Below are 17,379 nucleotides of genomic sequence, written 5' to 3'. Positions count from 1 at the left end.
GATGCTTCTACACTGCTGCAACACCATCAGAGAATGCCGGTTCCCTGGCGGCTGTGGAGAGGCTGTGACGGACCGACCACCGAACTCCTAATAAGGCAGACGGGAAACCGCTACCACCGCGCCCCAGCATAATCGGAGACTGAGTGTTTTTGGTTGCTAAGCACCAATATTCAAAGTGGGACATATGGACCATTTGCAGCTCCCTTGCAGAAGCTGAATAAGAAAAGAATTGTGTTTTGCTCTGTAGTGAAAGTCTTTATAATTACCATCGGATCTGGCTAGTTGTATGGTTAGTCTTCAATTAGAGATTTTATGCTAAAAGTGGTGGCCACTGTTCTATGTCTACCTAGTGGTTGACTTGACTCTATAATGAAAGATCCCATAGTATCACAAAAGTAGGAGGCGTTTCTCTTGTTTTGTAGAAAAGGTACTGTCAAAGCCTGTAGACATATTGGTGATGATCACGAAAGGCTAGGTTAAAGTTTGTAGCTGATACTGAAATGAGTGTGTGTTAAAGGCTGTGGATATGTATTTTTTTTCATGGAATATCACAGTTTACTATGTATGGTGAGGGTTTCAATGTTAACTATCCCCTCTTTCAAACCTATGGGATAGAAGATTTGCATTGTGGTAATTCTTGTTAGAATCCCTAGGGGGTATGTGTGCTGCTTTATCAACTCCAATTTTGTCTGTTTATGAGTTTCTGAGTAGTATTTATCTCTGTGAATATTAAAGTACTTTTTTTAAGACCATTTATTGCAAGACATAGATTTATTGAGTTTGTCTTGCTGAGCTCTGTGTTTCTGGACAGCACCTCCCTAAGTTCGTCTTGGGCTTATTATCTTAAGAGTTGTGGGCTGAAAGGGGTACTTGGTCCCTACCCAGTTATAGAATTCGCAGTAAAGAGGTCCTAGGGCTCACTGGTTCAAGCACCCTTATTGACACAATCTACAAATCTACAGAACATGTCTCCAAACCTGAAAATTAACTTGAATATATGCAATAATTCATATCCTAAGTCAGTGATACTCAAAGTGCGTTCCTGGGAACGCATGCGGCCCCCTTGTCAGCAGCAGCACTAGGCTGCTGTTGCCCCACTCAGCACTAACATTAAAAAGATGTTAAACAACGGGCAAACATTCATTACATGGTTATTTAGAGTTAAAGAAAGTAAGTAACTGGGTTGTCCTGCAGTGTTTAACTTTAGGAACACCATTTTTAAAGACGTCTTGCAGCAAAAGTATGAAAATGTGAGAAGGTCTCTTCAAAATTCAAAAAGTGTATTTCATTCACATGCAGAACCATTTCACCTTGGTATACCAGATTATATCAGTACATTGAGAAGTATTTCTTTTAAGAGAGATTGTTTTAAAAAATGAATGTAGAAACATTCATTCTCTCCCTTCCCTAACAACAATGCCGATAGTGAACTAACAGTCATGTCAGTTGTAATGTGCATTTTAGTGGCCTTTGTTCCCATTATACATGAACAACATTATAATTAAGTAAATCAAACACAGGGGAAGGTTTTGTACAGAGCACATCCTGAAGTACTGTATTTTCAGTTCAAAATGTTTACCTAGGATCACAAAAGTTGATTAAGTGGGGAGACCGGGATTAATCACAGGTTTTCTGGTTTCACGTTGCACAATTCAGCCACTAGATGTATATGCTTTGCTTCCCCTACACCTGCCTTACTGACAACCTCCCTCACCCCACGTCCCCCAACACACCCAACTGCCACCCTGCTGGCATCAATGCGGCCCTTAGTCGCATCACACACCAAACGCTGTCCCTTGGAAAATGTTTACTAGTACCGATGTCCTAAGTAATGCAGCAGAGTGTTATTAATTCTTTCGTTGTCACTCTCAAGTCTTTGGTATATTATAATTTTGACTTTTGTCCTACCATATTGTTGAGTAATTTTAATACATTTGAAATCTTGAGCAATTATGTGGCTAAACCTGTTGTTATAATTGCTTTGCCATGTTTCAAAAATCCTTTAAATTTGTGAAGTGTGGATTAAACAGAAATACTCCACTTTGAATCAACATTGACTCCACTTGTGGGATTTAGAGTCTACTGTCACCTTGTCCTTTCCATGCCTGTCGAGTAATTTCCATTTTGGCTTTATCAATTCTTTGTGTTGTGTTCAAAACAAAAATTGAACAATCAGGAAAGTTTCAGACAGAGTGCATATTTCATTCAATATCAATTTCAAGGTATTAACAATTTATGTTTAAGTCAGTCTTTGGTTTAAAAGATAGAATTGAACAAAAAATAATGTAAGGGCCTATTCACAAACTACATTTTGTTGTACGATTTGTAGTACTACAAAACATACTACAAAATGCTATTCACAAACCCACATGCGGTATTTATGCCTCCGCCTCTCCTTTCTTTTATGTGCTGACACCTGCACCCTGAGTGGAGAGTCGTGGGACAGGTAAAGTATGCATTTTAGTAGTAAATATGAGAGGGACAGAGGGGAGTGGCTGGAAAATGGGCAATACTTACTACTAAAGGGAAGAGGAATATGGAAGAGAATGGAGGGGTTAAGAGAGGGTTTTAGATGGGTTTGGGGGTGTATGTACCCACCCGCAAATGAGTAAGCCCATTGCTATGCACTTCTAAAGTTACTACAGCCTTAAAGGTGCCCAAAACGTAGTAAATTACTGCAGCTCACAGCTGAAGTATGTCCACCAACACATATGACCAAGCACTGATACTGTAACACCTTCCCATAGAAATCAGTGGAGTTTGGGACTGAAAATAAAAAAATCATAGGAAATGATCATAAATTAATTGACATTATTTAAAATATGTAAAAAATATACATAATTATAATTGAATACTTTTTTTACAAAAAAATATTTTTTCAAATTAACAAACTCAATGCACAACTAAATAAAAAAATAAATAGTAAGCATTATTACTTCTCAAAAGTGATATAAAGAAATAAAGAAAAGGAATTCATATATATATTAATAAAATGTATTGTTACATAAATTAAAAACATAAATAGGGTACATTATTACTTCTCAAAAGGGATATAAAGATGAAAGAAAATTAATTTAGATATATTTTTAATCAAATGCATTGTTACATACATTTTAACATGCAAACCATTTTATAAAAAAATGTAATATAAAAAAAGTATGTAATATAATATAATAATTTAATTTATGTTAGTATAATTTAAGTCACTGTCTACATTATGTTTGATATGAGGGTATTGCAGTACCAGGGGTTGGTCATGTGTGGTGCTAGTCTTCTGGTTTTCTTTTGGGAGCAACTTACACTGGTAAATTAGGCTCCATCCCTCTTTTCGGAGGTGGAGACATGTAACTCAACACTGTTGAGAACCCTTCCACTTGGATTTTGTGAATAGCCAAAAGTAGTAAAGTGACTCAAAAGGCGAAGAGTAAAGTTACATATGTAAATTACTCACAGCAGTATAACCTTTATGAATAGTCCCATTAATGTCCATGTTGAGCACTATATAACTGACTCAGTCCAATGGGAGATGCTAAACTGTTGTTCATTATGATTCATATTGATATAATACATTATAAATGGATAGGTATTAAGTATTTGTATGTTCGTACTGTACCACTAAGTTTACACATTGTCTGCAAGTTTGAGATGGCAATGAAATGTTTCTTTAATATGAAATATTGCCCCAAGCTGAAGAATACTTATTCTTTCAAATAGAAGCACTAAGCAACACATTTTGTTCCGGTCATTGTCTCCTTGAATGTGAAGGCCTAGCCTCATTCTGCATAAGTTTTATGTATTGTAGAATTTGTATTGTACTCCATAACACTAGCATGTCTGCAATGCACTGTCCTGTGCAGTCAGGTGAGAGGATACCCAGATTGCTGCATATGGCTGGGATAGTGCAATTTTTACAGTTTGGCCAATAAGAAAGCATAAAATGTCATACATAAATGTTATAGTAGTTATTTAATCATGCTTCTGAAGACCTGAAGCTGCAATTAAGCATCTCAGAGGCACAAATGAATGTGAAATAAGACAGCACTTACTGTTCCATACCAGGTATTTTTGCTCTGGTGGTTGAGCGTTCAAGGGCTATTTATGAAATAATTCTGTGTTGAATGAGATGCTTAGTGGGCGCAATAGTCATATGTTCAGTAACAGTTGTGTATTTGTGGTGCTTCAGAAATCCAGGTTGTTACAAAGATGTCTCTAATTCTTGCTTGGAGAGTATTCCACAGTTTGACTTCCTGTCTTGCAGAATATGCCCTGATAATACAAGACTTTGTAAACCAGGGGATGGTCTAAAGCAGGGCCCCTAAGTATTTGAGAATTCTTCTTGGTTTATACCTGCAGAGATTTTGTTGTTCAAATATCGGTTAAGTGATATGGATGCTCTGGTGGTGACGGTAAATACTTTTAAGGAGATATGTCTTTATAAATATGGTCGGTGAAGAGCTTGAAGTGATCTGTAATGTTGCCAAGGATGCTGAGGTGTTCCTGTTGACTGGCAGCTAAGTTTTGGAACTACTGAAGCCTGTTGAGAATATATACAAGAGGACCTCTTTTATGTTACCTTATGAAGTCTAGGCTGTAGATAACCAAACTGAGGGTGTCTTGTCTGTGGTCCAGTTTCCACTTTTCAGGTTTCCATTGTTGAAGAGTTAAACTTTAGTTGGTTGCATTACATCCACTGGTCTATTGGCAGTAAGCCATAGAGTGGGTCACATCAATACAGCTCTGAGGAATTTCTCTGCCAGAGGAAGATCATTGTATTTTAAGTGTAGCCATAGTATGTGATGGTGAAGGATCTGAGGACTTCCACAAGAGAATGACCTATGCATTTAAAATAAATGGTGTGATAATGAATCCTTAAGGACCACTTTCATTGATGGAGATCCAAGGTGACATGAATTGAGAACGCTTGATTATGTCAGCTCTTTAGGGACAAAGCTACATATCCTTTTAGCAAAATATTGCACAAATGTATCTAATTTTTTTGCTTAACTTGTTTGGTAAATTGCCAATTAGAATATACACCAATCATGATTTTGCTTTAAATTCAAACAAGATTTCTTAAGGGGACGAAACACAGTAAGAAAGAAAACTTTGTAATAAACTCTAACTTCTACACTTACAAGTCGTATTGGTTGAGTGAGGTAGTCAAAAATGTTGCAATAAAATATTTTGCATACAAAGGATAGATGAAGAAATTAAATATGTGTAGTCTGAATCTATTTTTGCCAGCTTGTAGAACATCTGCATGCAGAGTGATCATAGAGGCTATTAGCTTCTCTCAATTTCTAATATTTCCTTCATTCCTAATATAATGCTATTTAATTACTTTCCTCCATTCTGTTTTTCAGGTTATTCGAAACACTGCAGTCATTATTCTGGTCCATATTTGGACTCATCAACCTGTATGTAACAAATGTAAAAGCCAGACATGAGTTCACAGAATTTGTTGGGGCCACAATGTTTGGGACATACAACGTCATCTCTCTGGTTGTTCTTCTCAACATGCTAATAGCCATGATGAATAATTCATACCAGTTGATAGCTGTAAGTTTTCCTCTTAATAGACTGTTTTCTGTTACCTTAAAAATGTACTGGAGTAAAAATCTACTTCTAGTTACTTTTGTAGTCATCAAACACATTTCGAGAAGTGTTTTCCACTAAGAGGATTTGAAAATGTACCTCGTGGAGTTCTTAGGAGGAATGTAATATAATCAGATGTGAACACTGTAATGAAAACAGAATGTGAAGACAGTAGATGAGAACATTATTGACAGCAAAGACAACATTGCATGAATTTAATAAGCACTCCCCCCACAGCTTGACGTGAGGTATTAAACACAAGGGTAAATTGTTTGCCTGTGGGAGAGATACAAATAAAGTGTGGCTATAATGCAGCACCCCATGAATCATCTAAACTTTAAGAAATGATAACACATTCAAAATAGTGTGTTATGAGTTCATGCTGTTTTTGGTAGACTGATCTATGTGATCATGCAACCTCAACTGCTTAAACAATATCCATGTCCTTCAAAGATTTTTTCAGTTTGAGTAAGATCTACTTTATGTATATCTCAGATTACTGAATATGTATAGCTATTCCTTCAGTTTTCATCTCCTTTTCATTTTTAAATCAGACAGATTTTACAAGAATTGCCAAACTGTGCCAGCATTTACTAATAAAATCCAAAAAATTGACACACCAACTCTTGTAAATGTGTGAAATTGGCCAAATAGTGCCAACAAATTTCCGTTCCTAGGAATCCCATTTTGACAATTCTACACTCAAACCTATGTGGGTTCCTTTGCCCTTCTGTATAAGTGGAATGATGGATATATTTGCACTGTAAACTACTTGAGGTAACATAAAAATGTCCATACCAAGTGTAAGTAAAAAGAGAACGATAATAAGAAGGATAAGATAATTGTAAAGAAAAATCAAAGAAAATAACTAGGGAAGTTAAGACCAAGAGTGTGCATGGAGGTTGAAAGGTTATTGGAAAACAGACGACACACAATTGATGGACGGAATGCAGAACAAATCAAAACATTCACCCCCAGTCAAGAGATCTGGGTTAAATCCATCATTCTTTTGCTCACCATGCCACCCCAGTTTGGACCTGGCCATAAGCAAATCAGTCTTGACCCTGTGCCTCATGGGAACAGTCCAGCCCGAACTGCCAAGCCAGGTCCTCCCTGGACTGGAAACAAGCATCCTAGGACCGGTTTCGGGGTTTCACCCCTCTTCAGCCAAGATAGCTTGATTCCAGTGGAACAGTGAGCCCAGGACCCACGTCTGGGCATACCTGGCGCACTTAGGGCGAGAAAGCAAACGACACACAATTGATGGACGGAATGCAGAACAAATCAAAACATTCACCCCAGTCAAGAGATCTGGGTTAAATCCATCATTCTTTTGCTCACCATGCCACCCCAGTTTGGACCTGGCCATATGCAAATCACTCTTGACCCTGTGCCTCATGGGAACAGTCCAGCCCGAACTGCCAAGCCAGGTCCTCCCTGGACTGGAAACAAGCATCCTAGGACTGGTTTCGGGGTTTCACCCCTCTTCAGCCAGGATAGCTTGATTCCAGTGGCACAGTGAGCCCAGGACCCACGTCTGGGCATACCTGGTGCACTTAGGGCGAGAAAGCAAACGACACACAATTGATGGACAGAATGCAGAACAAATCAAAACATTCACCCCAGTCAAGAGATCTGGGATAAATCCATCATTCTTTTGCCCACCATGCCACCCTAGTTTGGACCTGACCATATGCAAATCAGTCTTGACCCTGGCCTCATGGGAACAGTCCAGCCCGAACTGCCAAGCCAGGTCCTCCCTGGACCGGAAACAAGCATCCTAGGACCGGTTTCGGGGTTTCACCCATCTTCAGCCAGGATAGCTTGATTCCAGTGGCACAGTGAGCCCAGGACCCACGTCTGGGCATACCTGGTGCTCTCCATGCCACTGGAATCAAGCTATCCTGGCTGAAGAGGGGTGAAACCCCGAAACCGGTCCTAGGATGCTTGTTTCCAGTCCAGGGAGGACCTGACTTGGCAGTTCGGGCTGGACTGTTCCCAAGAGACACAGGGTCAAGACTGATTTGCATATGGCTGGGTTCAAATTATTATTATTATTATTATTATTTAAACTTATAACGCGCATCAGCTACCCGCAATGGGTTTCCCAGCGCAAGGGATAGACTCAAGAAGAAAACAAACCTCTTATACAGCACCATAAGTCAACTAAGGCGGCATGCAGATCATTGGAAGAGTAAAGTTTTCACTTTCTTTCTAAAAATGAAAAAATTGGTTTCCGTTTTCAAGGTGATAGGTAACGCATTCCAATATTTAGGACCTAGATGGGAAAAGGCCCGTCCCCCCATCCTTGGAAAATTGGAACGGCATGGTGAGCAAAAAAACGATGGATTTAGGCCCAGATCCCTTTACTGGGATTAATGTATGACATTGTTCTGCATTCTGTCCATCAACTGGTATTTTAGCATTTGTCACCCTGAGTGGGAAGGGTATGCCCAGACGTGGGTCCCGTGCTCTCCATGTCACTGGAATCAACCTATCCTGGCTGTAGAGGGGTGAAACCCCAAAACCGGTCCTGGGATGCTTGTTTCCAGTCCAGGGAGGACCTGGCTTGGCAGTTCGGACTGGACTGTTCCCATGAGGCACAGGGTCAAGACTGAATTGCATATGGCTGGGCTCAAACTGGAACGGCATGGTGAGCAAAAAAACGATGGATTTAGGCCCAGATCTCTGTACTGGGATGAATGTATGACATTGTTCTGCATTCTGTCAATCAACTGTTGTTTTTGCATTTGTATTGGAAAATAGATACTTCTGTAGACTATCTGCTGTTTTTTTGCTGACTTTCACATGGGAATTTAGGAATGCCAATACAAATATATCTGTTTTTAGTACAATAGACCTAGTCCCATCGATGAATGCTATATTGGAATCAGTTGTAAAAAGCTTCCGACAACTGATGCAGCTGTGTACAGTCTACCTATAGTACTCAAGTTGTCTATAATGCTGTGAAGTGGCTACCAGCATCTTCTTGGTTAGACAGTCTTAATCTTCCTTTATCCAGCAGGCAAAACATTTTCTCCAGCATGCCTGATCCAATTCTCCATGCAGGGTATGAAACCAGATTTTCATTTTTGTACAATCAGATACTTGAGGGTAATGATTTGATAGGAAGAAAGGTAATTCCAGTGTTCCTATGAGGAGCAGGATGGGATTTTTCTGCTAAATCAGATGACAATGTCTTTTTTGTTCTTCTTTAAGGCTAGTTTTGAAGTTTGAAGTGTCAATGGGAAAGGCTTGAGTTTTTCCCCAGACTGTTTTGGCAGAGCGCCTATTGGTATCAGTACTCACGAAGAACCTTTTGCAGGTTAAAATACAGCATGGAAGAACATTCCTTTGTGGTTAAAGGGTTACATTTTGTCCTCTACATCAAAATAACTCTATAGTTTAGTTGGGTCCAATTCAAAGGTACTTCATCAATATAGTAAGATTTGTCACATAGCGGAGGAGACCGAGAGTCGGAGTTGACTCCTCCATGAAAATAAGTTGACAACAGCAATTTGTAATGATACTAATACTAGGTACATCTACCCTCATCTCTTGTGCATTGTATGTGTCCCATTTGAAGTTATGGGCTGTCAATTTCCTTAAGCATGGGTATCAAGAGGCTTGAATATTACCAGTATCTCCAGCCAAATGAGTGAATTGTGTTTACTCCACACACTCAGGCACACCGTTTTTCATATCTCTCAAGCGAAGGAAGACAACCACGTATAATAAATATGAGATCACCTTTTATCTTTTCTGGCCATATTAGATATACCCTCTCATTTTTGTGTTGATCACATTTACAAGTCTCCTGACCCAATTTAAAATCAATCGATCTTTTTGCTTTCATCATGTTTTCTGAAACATGCCTGTGAGTGAGTGAGTGAGTGAGTGAGTACAGCTTCTAATCTGTGTGGCAATTACTATTAATTAAAAGGAAATATGACTTTTTTTCCTTTGTTTTGTAGAAACACTACTGTATTGAGTAGTGATTTGAAAATTAGTGCATTTTCAAATCACTACTCAATACAGTAGTGTTTCTACAAAACAAAGGAAAAAAAAGTCTGTGCAAATGTGCGTGTGTAGCAGAGTGAGAAGTGGATATATCATTAAGAACAGTAAATGTTGTGTTATCAATTGATCTAATACATTTTAATGTTAGCAGTGCAGTTTTATAACTACTCTAGTGTGTGTGTGTGTGTGTGTGTGTGTGTGTGTGTGTGTGTGTGTAACATTGAATCATTTCTCCTTTGCTCAAAGCACATATAATTCATTTTCTGTAAATTATTAGATGAGATGATTTCATGTTATGTAGACAGGCTTAATGTTACATTTTCAATTACATTCGGATGGTTGGGTTTTGCTAGCAATTTAGCTTCTGCTCCAGTAACTCTTCCAGTTTCTATGCAGGAGACCATTCAAAACAGTTTAGGACTTTGTTTAATTTGTGGGTTGCTTTTTGTTGTATATTTTTTTTACTCAGGATCACGCAGATATTGAATGGAAATTTGCAAGGACGAAACTCTGGATGAGCTATTTTGAAGAGGGAGGAACACTACCAACACCCTTCAACATTATCCCCAGTCCAAAAACATTATGGTATCTCTTTAAGTGGATAAGAAAACAAGTGTGCAAAAAGTACATACGGCGAAAACCTGAGAGTTTTGGAACAATAGGGGTAAGCAAAATGGGTGGTTTTGTCATTGTTTTAATCTGTTACTTTTAACGTTATTTCAAAGGATTTCAAAGGCCAGGCTGTTTAGAGAAAGTCTTTTTTATTTGTGTATTACCTTGGAGGTATTAGGGTATTTGTTGGCTGAGTTATGACTATTCAGAATTCTGAGTAGGGCTGATGGGCGGTATTCCATCATTATGACATAAACCCAGGATGAATAAATCTGGCATAATGAAATCAGTCTAACAAAACAATTTTTTGGAGGGGGAATTGCTAACGATGAAATACTTTTTCCTGAAAACAGAATATTTTTCATGGAAAAAATATGCCGATCCCAGATCCAGTAAAAGTATATAAAAAAGAAAAAAGAAATGTAAAGTTTCTACACAATTAGTAATTGTAAGAACAATCTAAAGTTGATATATACTTAAAAAAAAGGCCCACTGTAGTGTTTCTTCTATGTCTGCTGCAACCTGAAAGGTAAAGAGGAGAGATACTTGGCACAAAAAATGAAGAAGAGGAGAAAAATGAAGGAAAGGATAGAAAAGGGCATGGGGTTGTGAGAAAAAATTGAAATGGCCTCACCGCTCTCTGATGGGTGAGACAGAGAGGGTTCGATGAGGAGAGAGGAATTGGTGGGGGTTTAGGGGTCAATAGATACAACCACAAGAAAGAAAAGAAGGAAGAGTGTTAGAAAAGGGGGTCAGTTGGCAGGTAGGTACCTTTGTCCAAATAGGAACCCTTGCTTCTAGTCAGGGTAAGGGATACACACTATAGATAACCCCTGCTCACCCCCTGGGTAGCTTAGCACAAGCACACAGACTTATCCCAAAGGCAATGTATAAAGTATTTGTACTTAAACACCACCAATGGACACCCCACCAGTTTAGAAAAATAAAGTATCTGTATCAAAACTAAACAAGCCCAAAAGGGCAAAAATCCAACATACATGAAATAAGAATATGACTTTAAAAAGGTTTCAAACAACTTGGCGAATAGAAAACTATGGATATGTGATTTCTCTCAAAGTAACTATAGTTGCGACAAAATTCACAAGGTCAAACAGCCACAGAGATGGAAAGCGTAGGGAAACGAAGAGATGCCTAAGTTCCTGAGCCCATGGGGAGGCAATGCAACAGTTCTGATGCACGCAGGAGAAGTGATACATTGAATGCAGTCTGTAGAGGTAAGGGATGCATCTGTTTCAAGATGGTTCTGGTCCGCGGGTGATGCGTCGGGAAAACTTGCCTCACAGGTACGATGCATGGAAATCCAGGATGTGCCGATGATTGATGCACCGGCGTCGAGCGGCGCATTATCAGTTTCTTCAGTTACAATCCCTTGATACGAAGGTTCTTGCAGCGGCGACAGGCGCTGCGTTGGTTTCCGCAGCGGCGCAGTGATGCATGGAGATTCTTCTCGCACAGTGGTGCGGCGATGCATGGAGATTCCTCTTGCACAGTGGTGCTGCATCCGAAAAGCAGCCACACGAATAGTGCTTGCTTGCTTTTCCAGTTCCCAACAGCAGGAACAACCTCCAGTGGTTCAACACTGTCACAGGCACATCTTGGCAGGTTAGAACTCCTAGTAAGGAAGTTATGGGGAGCTGGGGGTGAAGTCTTTGTGTCCCTGAGACATCAGAAAAGGAGGCAAGCTCCACTCAAGCCCGTGGAGATCTTCCTCAAGCAGGGGGACACAGCACACAGCAAAGTCCTTGTCCTTTCCTTTGCAGAAAGAGCTACTACAGGCCAACCCCAGACAGCACACAGCAAAGGACAGTACTCCTTTACTAGTTTCTCCAGCTCTTCTCCTTGGCAAAGGTTCCTCTTGATTCCAGAAGTAGTCTAAAGTTCTGGGGTTTTAGGTCTAATACTTATACCCCCAAAATGTATTTGTTCTCTTTTTGCAAGGGTGTCTGAGCCCAGTCCAAACCAGTTCTGTTCTCAATGGTGCAGCATAACGGCAGGGGTGGAGACAGCATTGTACAAGGGAGACAGGCCCTATTCAGGTGCAAGGAAATCTCCTCTCACTACTCTATATTCAGCCAGGCTCTATTCAGCCCAGCTCTGAGTCATCCAAGAAGGGTCTAGCACACCTCAAACCCCCTAGTGGCTGCCTACAGTGAATGCACATCCCCAGCCCCTGTTACTTGAAAACCAGACAGTCAATACACAAACAGGCAGAGGCACACAGAATGGTTAAACAAGAAAATGCCTACTTTCTAAAAGTATTCCAAAGGAGAACTCCTCTTGCGCTCTACTTTCTAAAAGTGGCATTACCAAACACACAATTTAAAAACCATCTTTACTAAAATATGTGTTATTCAACTCTGAGTTCAGAGAGTCTAAACTTTATTTCTCTATCTTGTCCCAATGGGAAGTTATACTTGTAAGATGTTACAAAGCATTTCCATTTCTATCTTATGGGGCAAGACAGCCTTTCAAGAGTGAAAAATGAAATTGGCAGTATTTCACTATCAGGACATGTCACACCCACCAGTGCATGTCCTAACTTTCACATACACTGCACCCTGCCCAGGGGGGTTCATTGGTCCTACCATGGGGGTGCCTTACATGTAAGAAAAGGGAAGGTTAGGGGCTTTACAAGTGGGTGCTCTTGCCAGGTCGACATGGCAGTTAACAAACTGCGCTCAAACACTGCAGTGGCAGGTCTGAGATACCTTTTCAGGGCTGAAAAACAAAGCTTCAACGGCAGACTAATGGTTCTGCACCTCATGCAAGTTTACTTAATTCAAAAAGTCCTGCGCAAGAACCTTGGCACCAGGCGTTACGTGAAGACTCTGTGTCCCAGATCCTGAAAATGCAGCTGTAAGTGGGTGTGCGCCAGGCAAAGAAGTCGAAGACACTCTTGTTCTATGCAAAAAGTCTTTATTTCAAATCAGTATTTCCCATATGATAAAAGAACATTCAGCTCAGCCAACGCGTTCCGTTCTCTCTTAGAGAACTTCATCAGGGCTTAAAATGACATGTAAAAAGACACCAACACAAATACACAGATCACAAGTAACAAACACTACAAACATGGCACAGGACTTGAACACAAAACCACAATGAAATTGAGAAATCAAAAGAACTCATGGACATTTATAATGAAACATGTAACAGGATGAGGAGCATCCAGCAATATACAACACCACATGTTGAAGACAAAAGACATAGATAACAATTATAAAACGGGTGAAAGAAGAAGTTGAAATCCTAACAAAGGGATATATTTTCAGAGTTGTTATGTGATGTATGAAATCATCGAATAGATTTAAATGAAAAATATTATGATAAAAATTAAAAATTGAGTTTACAATTCTCCTTTTAGAATTTGCTAATAAAAAAATAAACAAGTTATTTTCAATCACAATGACTGACACGTGTGGTTTGAGGAAGTAAAAGGTTTATAAATTGTTGATTTAGTACTGGCATGCATGTTGTTGATAGCTTATATTTACAAGATAAGCATAAAATAATGTGCAGAGAAATCACCTAGTGGTAAAAAATATATATTCTTAGGAGAATATTAAAAAAGAGTCTTGTAAGAGAAGAACTCTAGGGTCATATAGGTCTTCAGACAGACAAAAACAGAATATAAAACCAGAAGAGTAGTAATTAGGAAAATAGAATAAAACACCCTCTACTAATGGCCAAGAGGAGAGAAAAGAGGGAAAACACTGGGACTGCGACCTCACCTCAAGTAAAGCGAGGTGAAATGTCAAAATAATCATGTAGAGGTGGTCCAATGTGGATGCTCCAGAGTATTGCTCTGGACTCAAATGGGAATTCCCAGGGCCAAGTCAGGCCCGGAAGAGAAGATCTGTGTTGTGCATGAAATTGCATATTAATAACGCTGAATAAAAGGATAGCTCAAGACAGGGTTGAAAAATGACAAATCTTTGTATTTCTTTGTAACGGGTGATCATGACCCTAAATTTAAACTGTCAACCCCCATAATAAGTAATGGGGAAACGTGGCAAATAGAGTGCCTACCATGCTCAATCCTCAGAAGCAATCCTCTACAGATGTCAAGTATTGTAGAAGTAGACGATCTGATTGCACATGTAACAAGCATTTCCAATGCAATAGGTCTCGCAATTGCTATTGGCATTGTAAATGGCAATGCCTTTTATAAAATATTAAAAGGCATTGTCATTTACACTACCAAAAGCAATAACTATTGTATTGCAGAGCGTGGTGTCCCTGAAGCAGGTGCTGAGCTCATTACAAAAGTTAAACTTTTTTTTTTTTAAACCAATCCCGGTGTCCCTGAGATAGACGCCACGCTCAGCATGTGAATACAAAAACAAATAAAAGCAACCACCATTGTCCCCATCAGTGTCCTAAAACAAAATAGTGCTCACCCGCTAGATAAAGCCAACCATGTAACAAGCCAAGTAAAAGGTCTAGCCGTTATGGGAGTTAACAAATGCAGACAAGGTAGAACTAACAAGTCCTTTTACAAATCAGAAGCCACCATTTAAGATGGAAAATGACAGAAAGCCAAAGAAGGATTACCGCCTCCCTACCCCCGCATATCCATAAAATAGCAAGGAATCTATCCATAGATAACCTTCGACCAAGTGTAAGGTATTGGACGTGCTACGTAACTAAAGAGGAACCGGCTCTATGTAAGAGGTCCAGGCACCCTGCCTTCCACTTCTCGTTTGACGAGAAAGGAAATGCATTTCGAAAAACACGACCACGTAGCTGAGCATATCGAAAGAATCAGCCTGTGACGCTAGACAATAATATCGTAGTCTAAAACCACATAATTCTTAGAGAAAACCAGTAAAACACCAGTAAAATACCTGCCATGATTGATAACCACATGGTGATCAGTGGGACATAATAGTGCAAAGTCCACCAGCATAGCCACCCCTTCAAGCTCACACCATGGATCCATTTGAAGTAAAATGGTTTCTCCCATTCTCGATGCGCAGCCAATCACCCCCCAGCCCAGTGAAGTGGGAGGGTTGGAATAGAGGCACAGACTTCCATGATGTGGCATCACCTTCGTGCATGGCGCTGCCATAACACATAAAAAGGCTCAATTGCGGGGAGAAACAAACTGGAACGCACATCCCATGCCGGTATGCAATTGCAAACCGCCATACTGGAGCAGATTCAAAGGTTTGGAGGAATATATAGATTTGTGGCACACAGCAATAAAAACAACTGAACCGCACACCCCATACCGGTAAATAAATGATGGCCGCCATTTTGGAGCAGATTCCAAAAATAGCAAAAATAAAACAAATAAATTGAGGCAAATAAGCTCGTAAGTGAGATGACACTAAATTGCGGCACATAAAAAGCAAAAACACTGAACCGCACACCTGTGCTGTTAAGTAAATGAAAACCTCCATGCTAGAGTGGATTCCAAGGGATGAAAAAAAAATATGGCAAAGAAATGCTTACGCGGGGTAACAAAGAAGCAAGTAAGGCAAATAAATTTGCCAAGGTATAAGTGCTAAGAAGGATACAGAGTAATTAAAAATAGCAGATATTGCTGAAAGGTGTTATACTATCTCTAGCCACTAAGATCACGCCATTTACGCTCATATGCAGGGTGACAGGAAGGCAATTATATGTGGCAAGATTAGTAGACTTGATGCAACAAATGATAAAACAAAGAGTAAATCAAGGTAGCAGGTGTAGTAAGAAAATAGCTATGCCATTTAGTGCCACTACAATAAGCCTCAGACAAATAATAATGAATGCACCATGTCAAGTTGCTCAGGTCAGAGATGGACAAGCTATAAACAGGTGCTTGTATACCTTGTATACACTCTGGCTCACCATGTGATGCTTGCCTCTGCGTAACCAGAACTGGTTTGGACTGGGCCAGGGGAAAGAACAAAGACACATGTACTATAAGTGCTGGGGCTGTGACCCCATGGGAGCTGACTTGGAACTTCTTGAACTTGAATTGTAACAGACTGCATGGTACCAGGGGCATTGATGTGCTGCCAGGGAACCACCATCTGGACTTTGCCAGTGTGCTGGTCTGAGCCTGCTTCCTGCTCAAAGCCCCCAGTCACCCCCCCCCCCCCCCCCCCCCCAGGGCTGTGTGGCTTTTCCTGGGTGGTTTAACCCAGCATGTGGTGAGCGCGTTGGAGATTGTGCTTTCAAGTCTGTTGCCCAAGGAGTGGGCTTGCACAGGGCTGACTTAGGGAGGGGCGCTCTCTGCCTTCAGCGTGGACGGCACTGCCCTCTCCTCTGTGGCCTGAGCCCCAGGTGTGGGCTCACACTGCCCTGGAGCATGTGGCGAACTTCATTGTTTGGCACTCAAGAACACCGTGCTCTGCAGCCAGTTTCCTTTAAAAATACCTGGGGAGGCCGGGGCTGGGAGAAACGGCCCACCCCGGAGCAGCCGCTCGTTGTTGAGGCATTGCCTGGCAACCAGCCCCCGGGGTGGAGAAGCCGAAAGCCAGGTAGGAGTGACATGCATGAGGCCGAGCCTAGATGTAGGCGGGGCTGAAGACAGTGGAGTCAGCGGAGACTTCGCTCAGCTACTGCCTCTGTCGCAGAAGGAAGCGGCTGCACCGCTTGGTTGCAGGCAGCCATGGTAAAAAGATCCCTAAGCGGTGCTGCCCATTCACGTCGCACAAGGAGCAAAGGCTGTGTGAGGATGTCACAGTCGGCTGCGGTGCTCCAAGGCAGAGGAGTCCCTAACAAGGAGGACCATTCCGGGAAGAGAGCAAATCTGGGTCAGGCTGCGCCACAAGGAGGTCGCATGGGTGGCTGCGCTCAGAGGAGGTGCCACAGGCAAGTTAAAGGGATAGTGTATTGCATCCCCTGCCCCAGATTCGGTGTGCTAGGCACATTTGTTGTGGGGTTAGGTTGGGGCGAGACCTCAACGGAGGCCCCCGAGCCTGAGATACATGCATCCCCTGTGGTAGGCGGTCAGGTATCCCGGAAACCTACGCTGGGGGAGACAGCTGTGGTCTACTGGGTAAAGTGTCTAGGTTGTGCCCTGAGAGAAGGGTACCTTGACATCACCAGTAGGGATCTCATGTAACTACGGTGACAGTGACTGGGCTGCACCCTAAGTATAGTATTAGTGATCTGCATATGTCCAAGAGGAGTTTGTGG

At 41.0% G+C, this 17,379-nt stretch overlaps 1 protein-coding gene across 2 annotated transcripts in view; it reads left to right on the top strand.

The window, feature by feature from the left end:
• Positions 1-17,379, top strand: part of TRPC4 (transient receptor potential cation channel subfamily C member 4) — a 1,369,656-nt gene that overhangs the window by 1,288,472 nt on the left and 63,805 nt on the right. For both annotated transcript variants that reach the window (XM_085621757.1, XM_085621758.1), the window contains exons 8-9: positions 5,364-5,559; positions 10,085-10,279. In XM_085621757.1, the coding sequence (XP_085477883.1) occupies positions 5,364-5,559; positions 10,085-10,279 (391 nt within the window). The remainder of the gene's footprint in view (positions 1-5,363; positions 5,560-10,084; positions 10,280-17,379) is intronic.

Source organism: Triturus cristatus, chromosome 8, assembly GCF_964204655.1.
Source record: "Triturus cristatus chromosome 8, aTriCri1.1, whole genome shotgun sequence".
NCBI lineage: Eukaryota > Metazoa > Chordata > Amphibia > Caudata > Salamandridae > Triturus > Triturus cristatus.
Note: the sequence above shows the minus strand (reverse complement) of the source record. Positions and strands in the feature narration are given on the sequence as shown.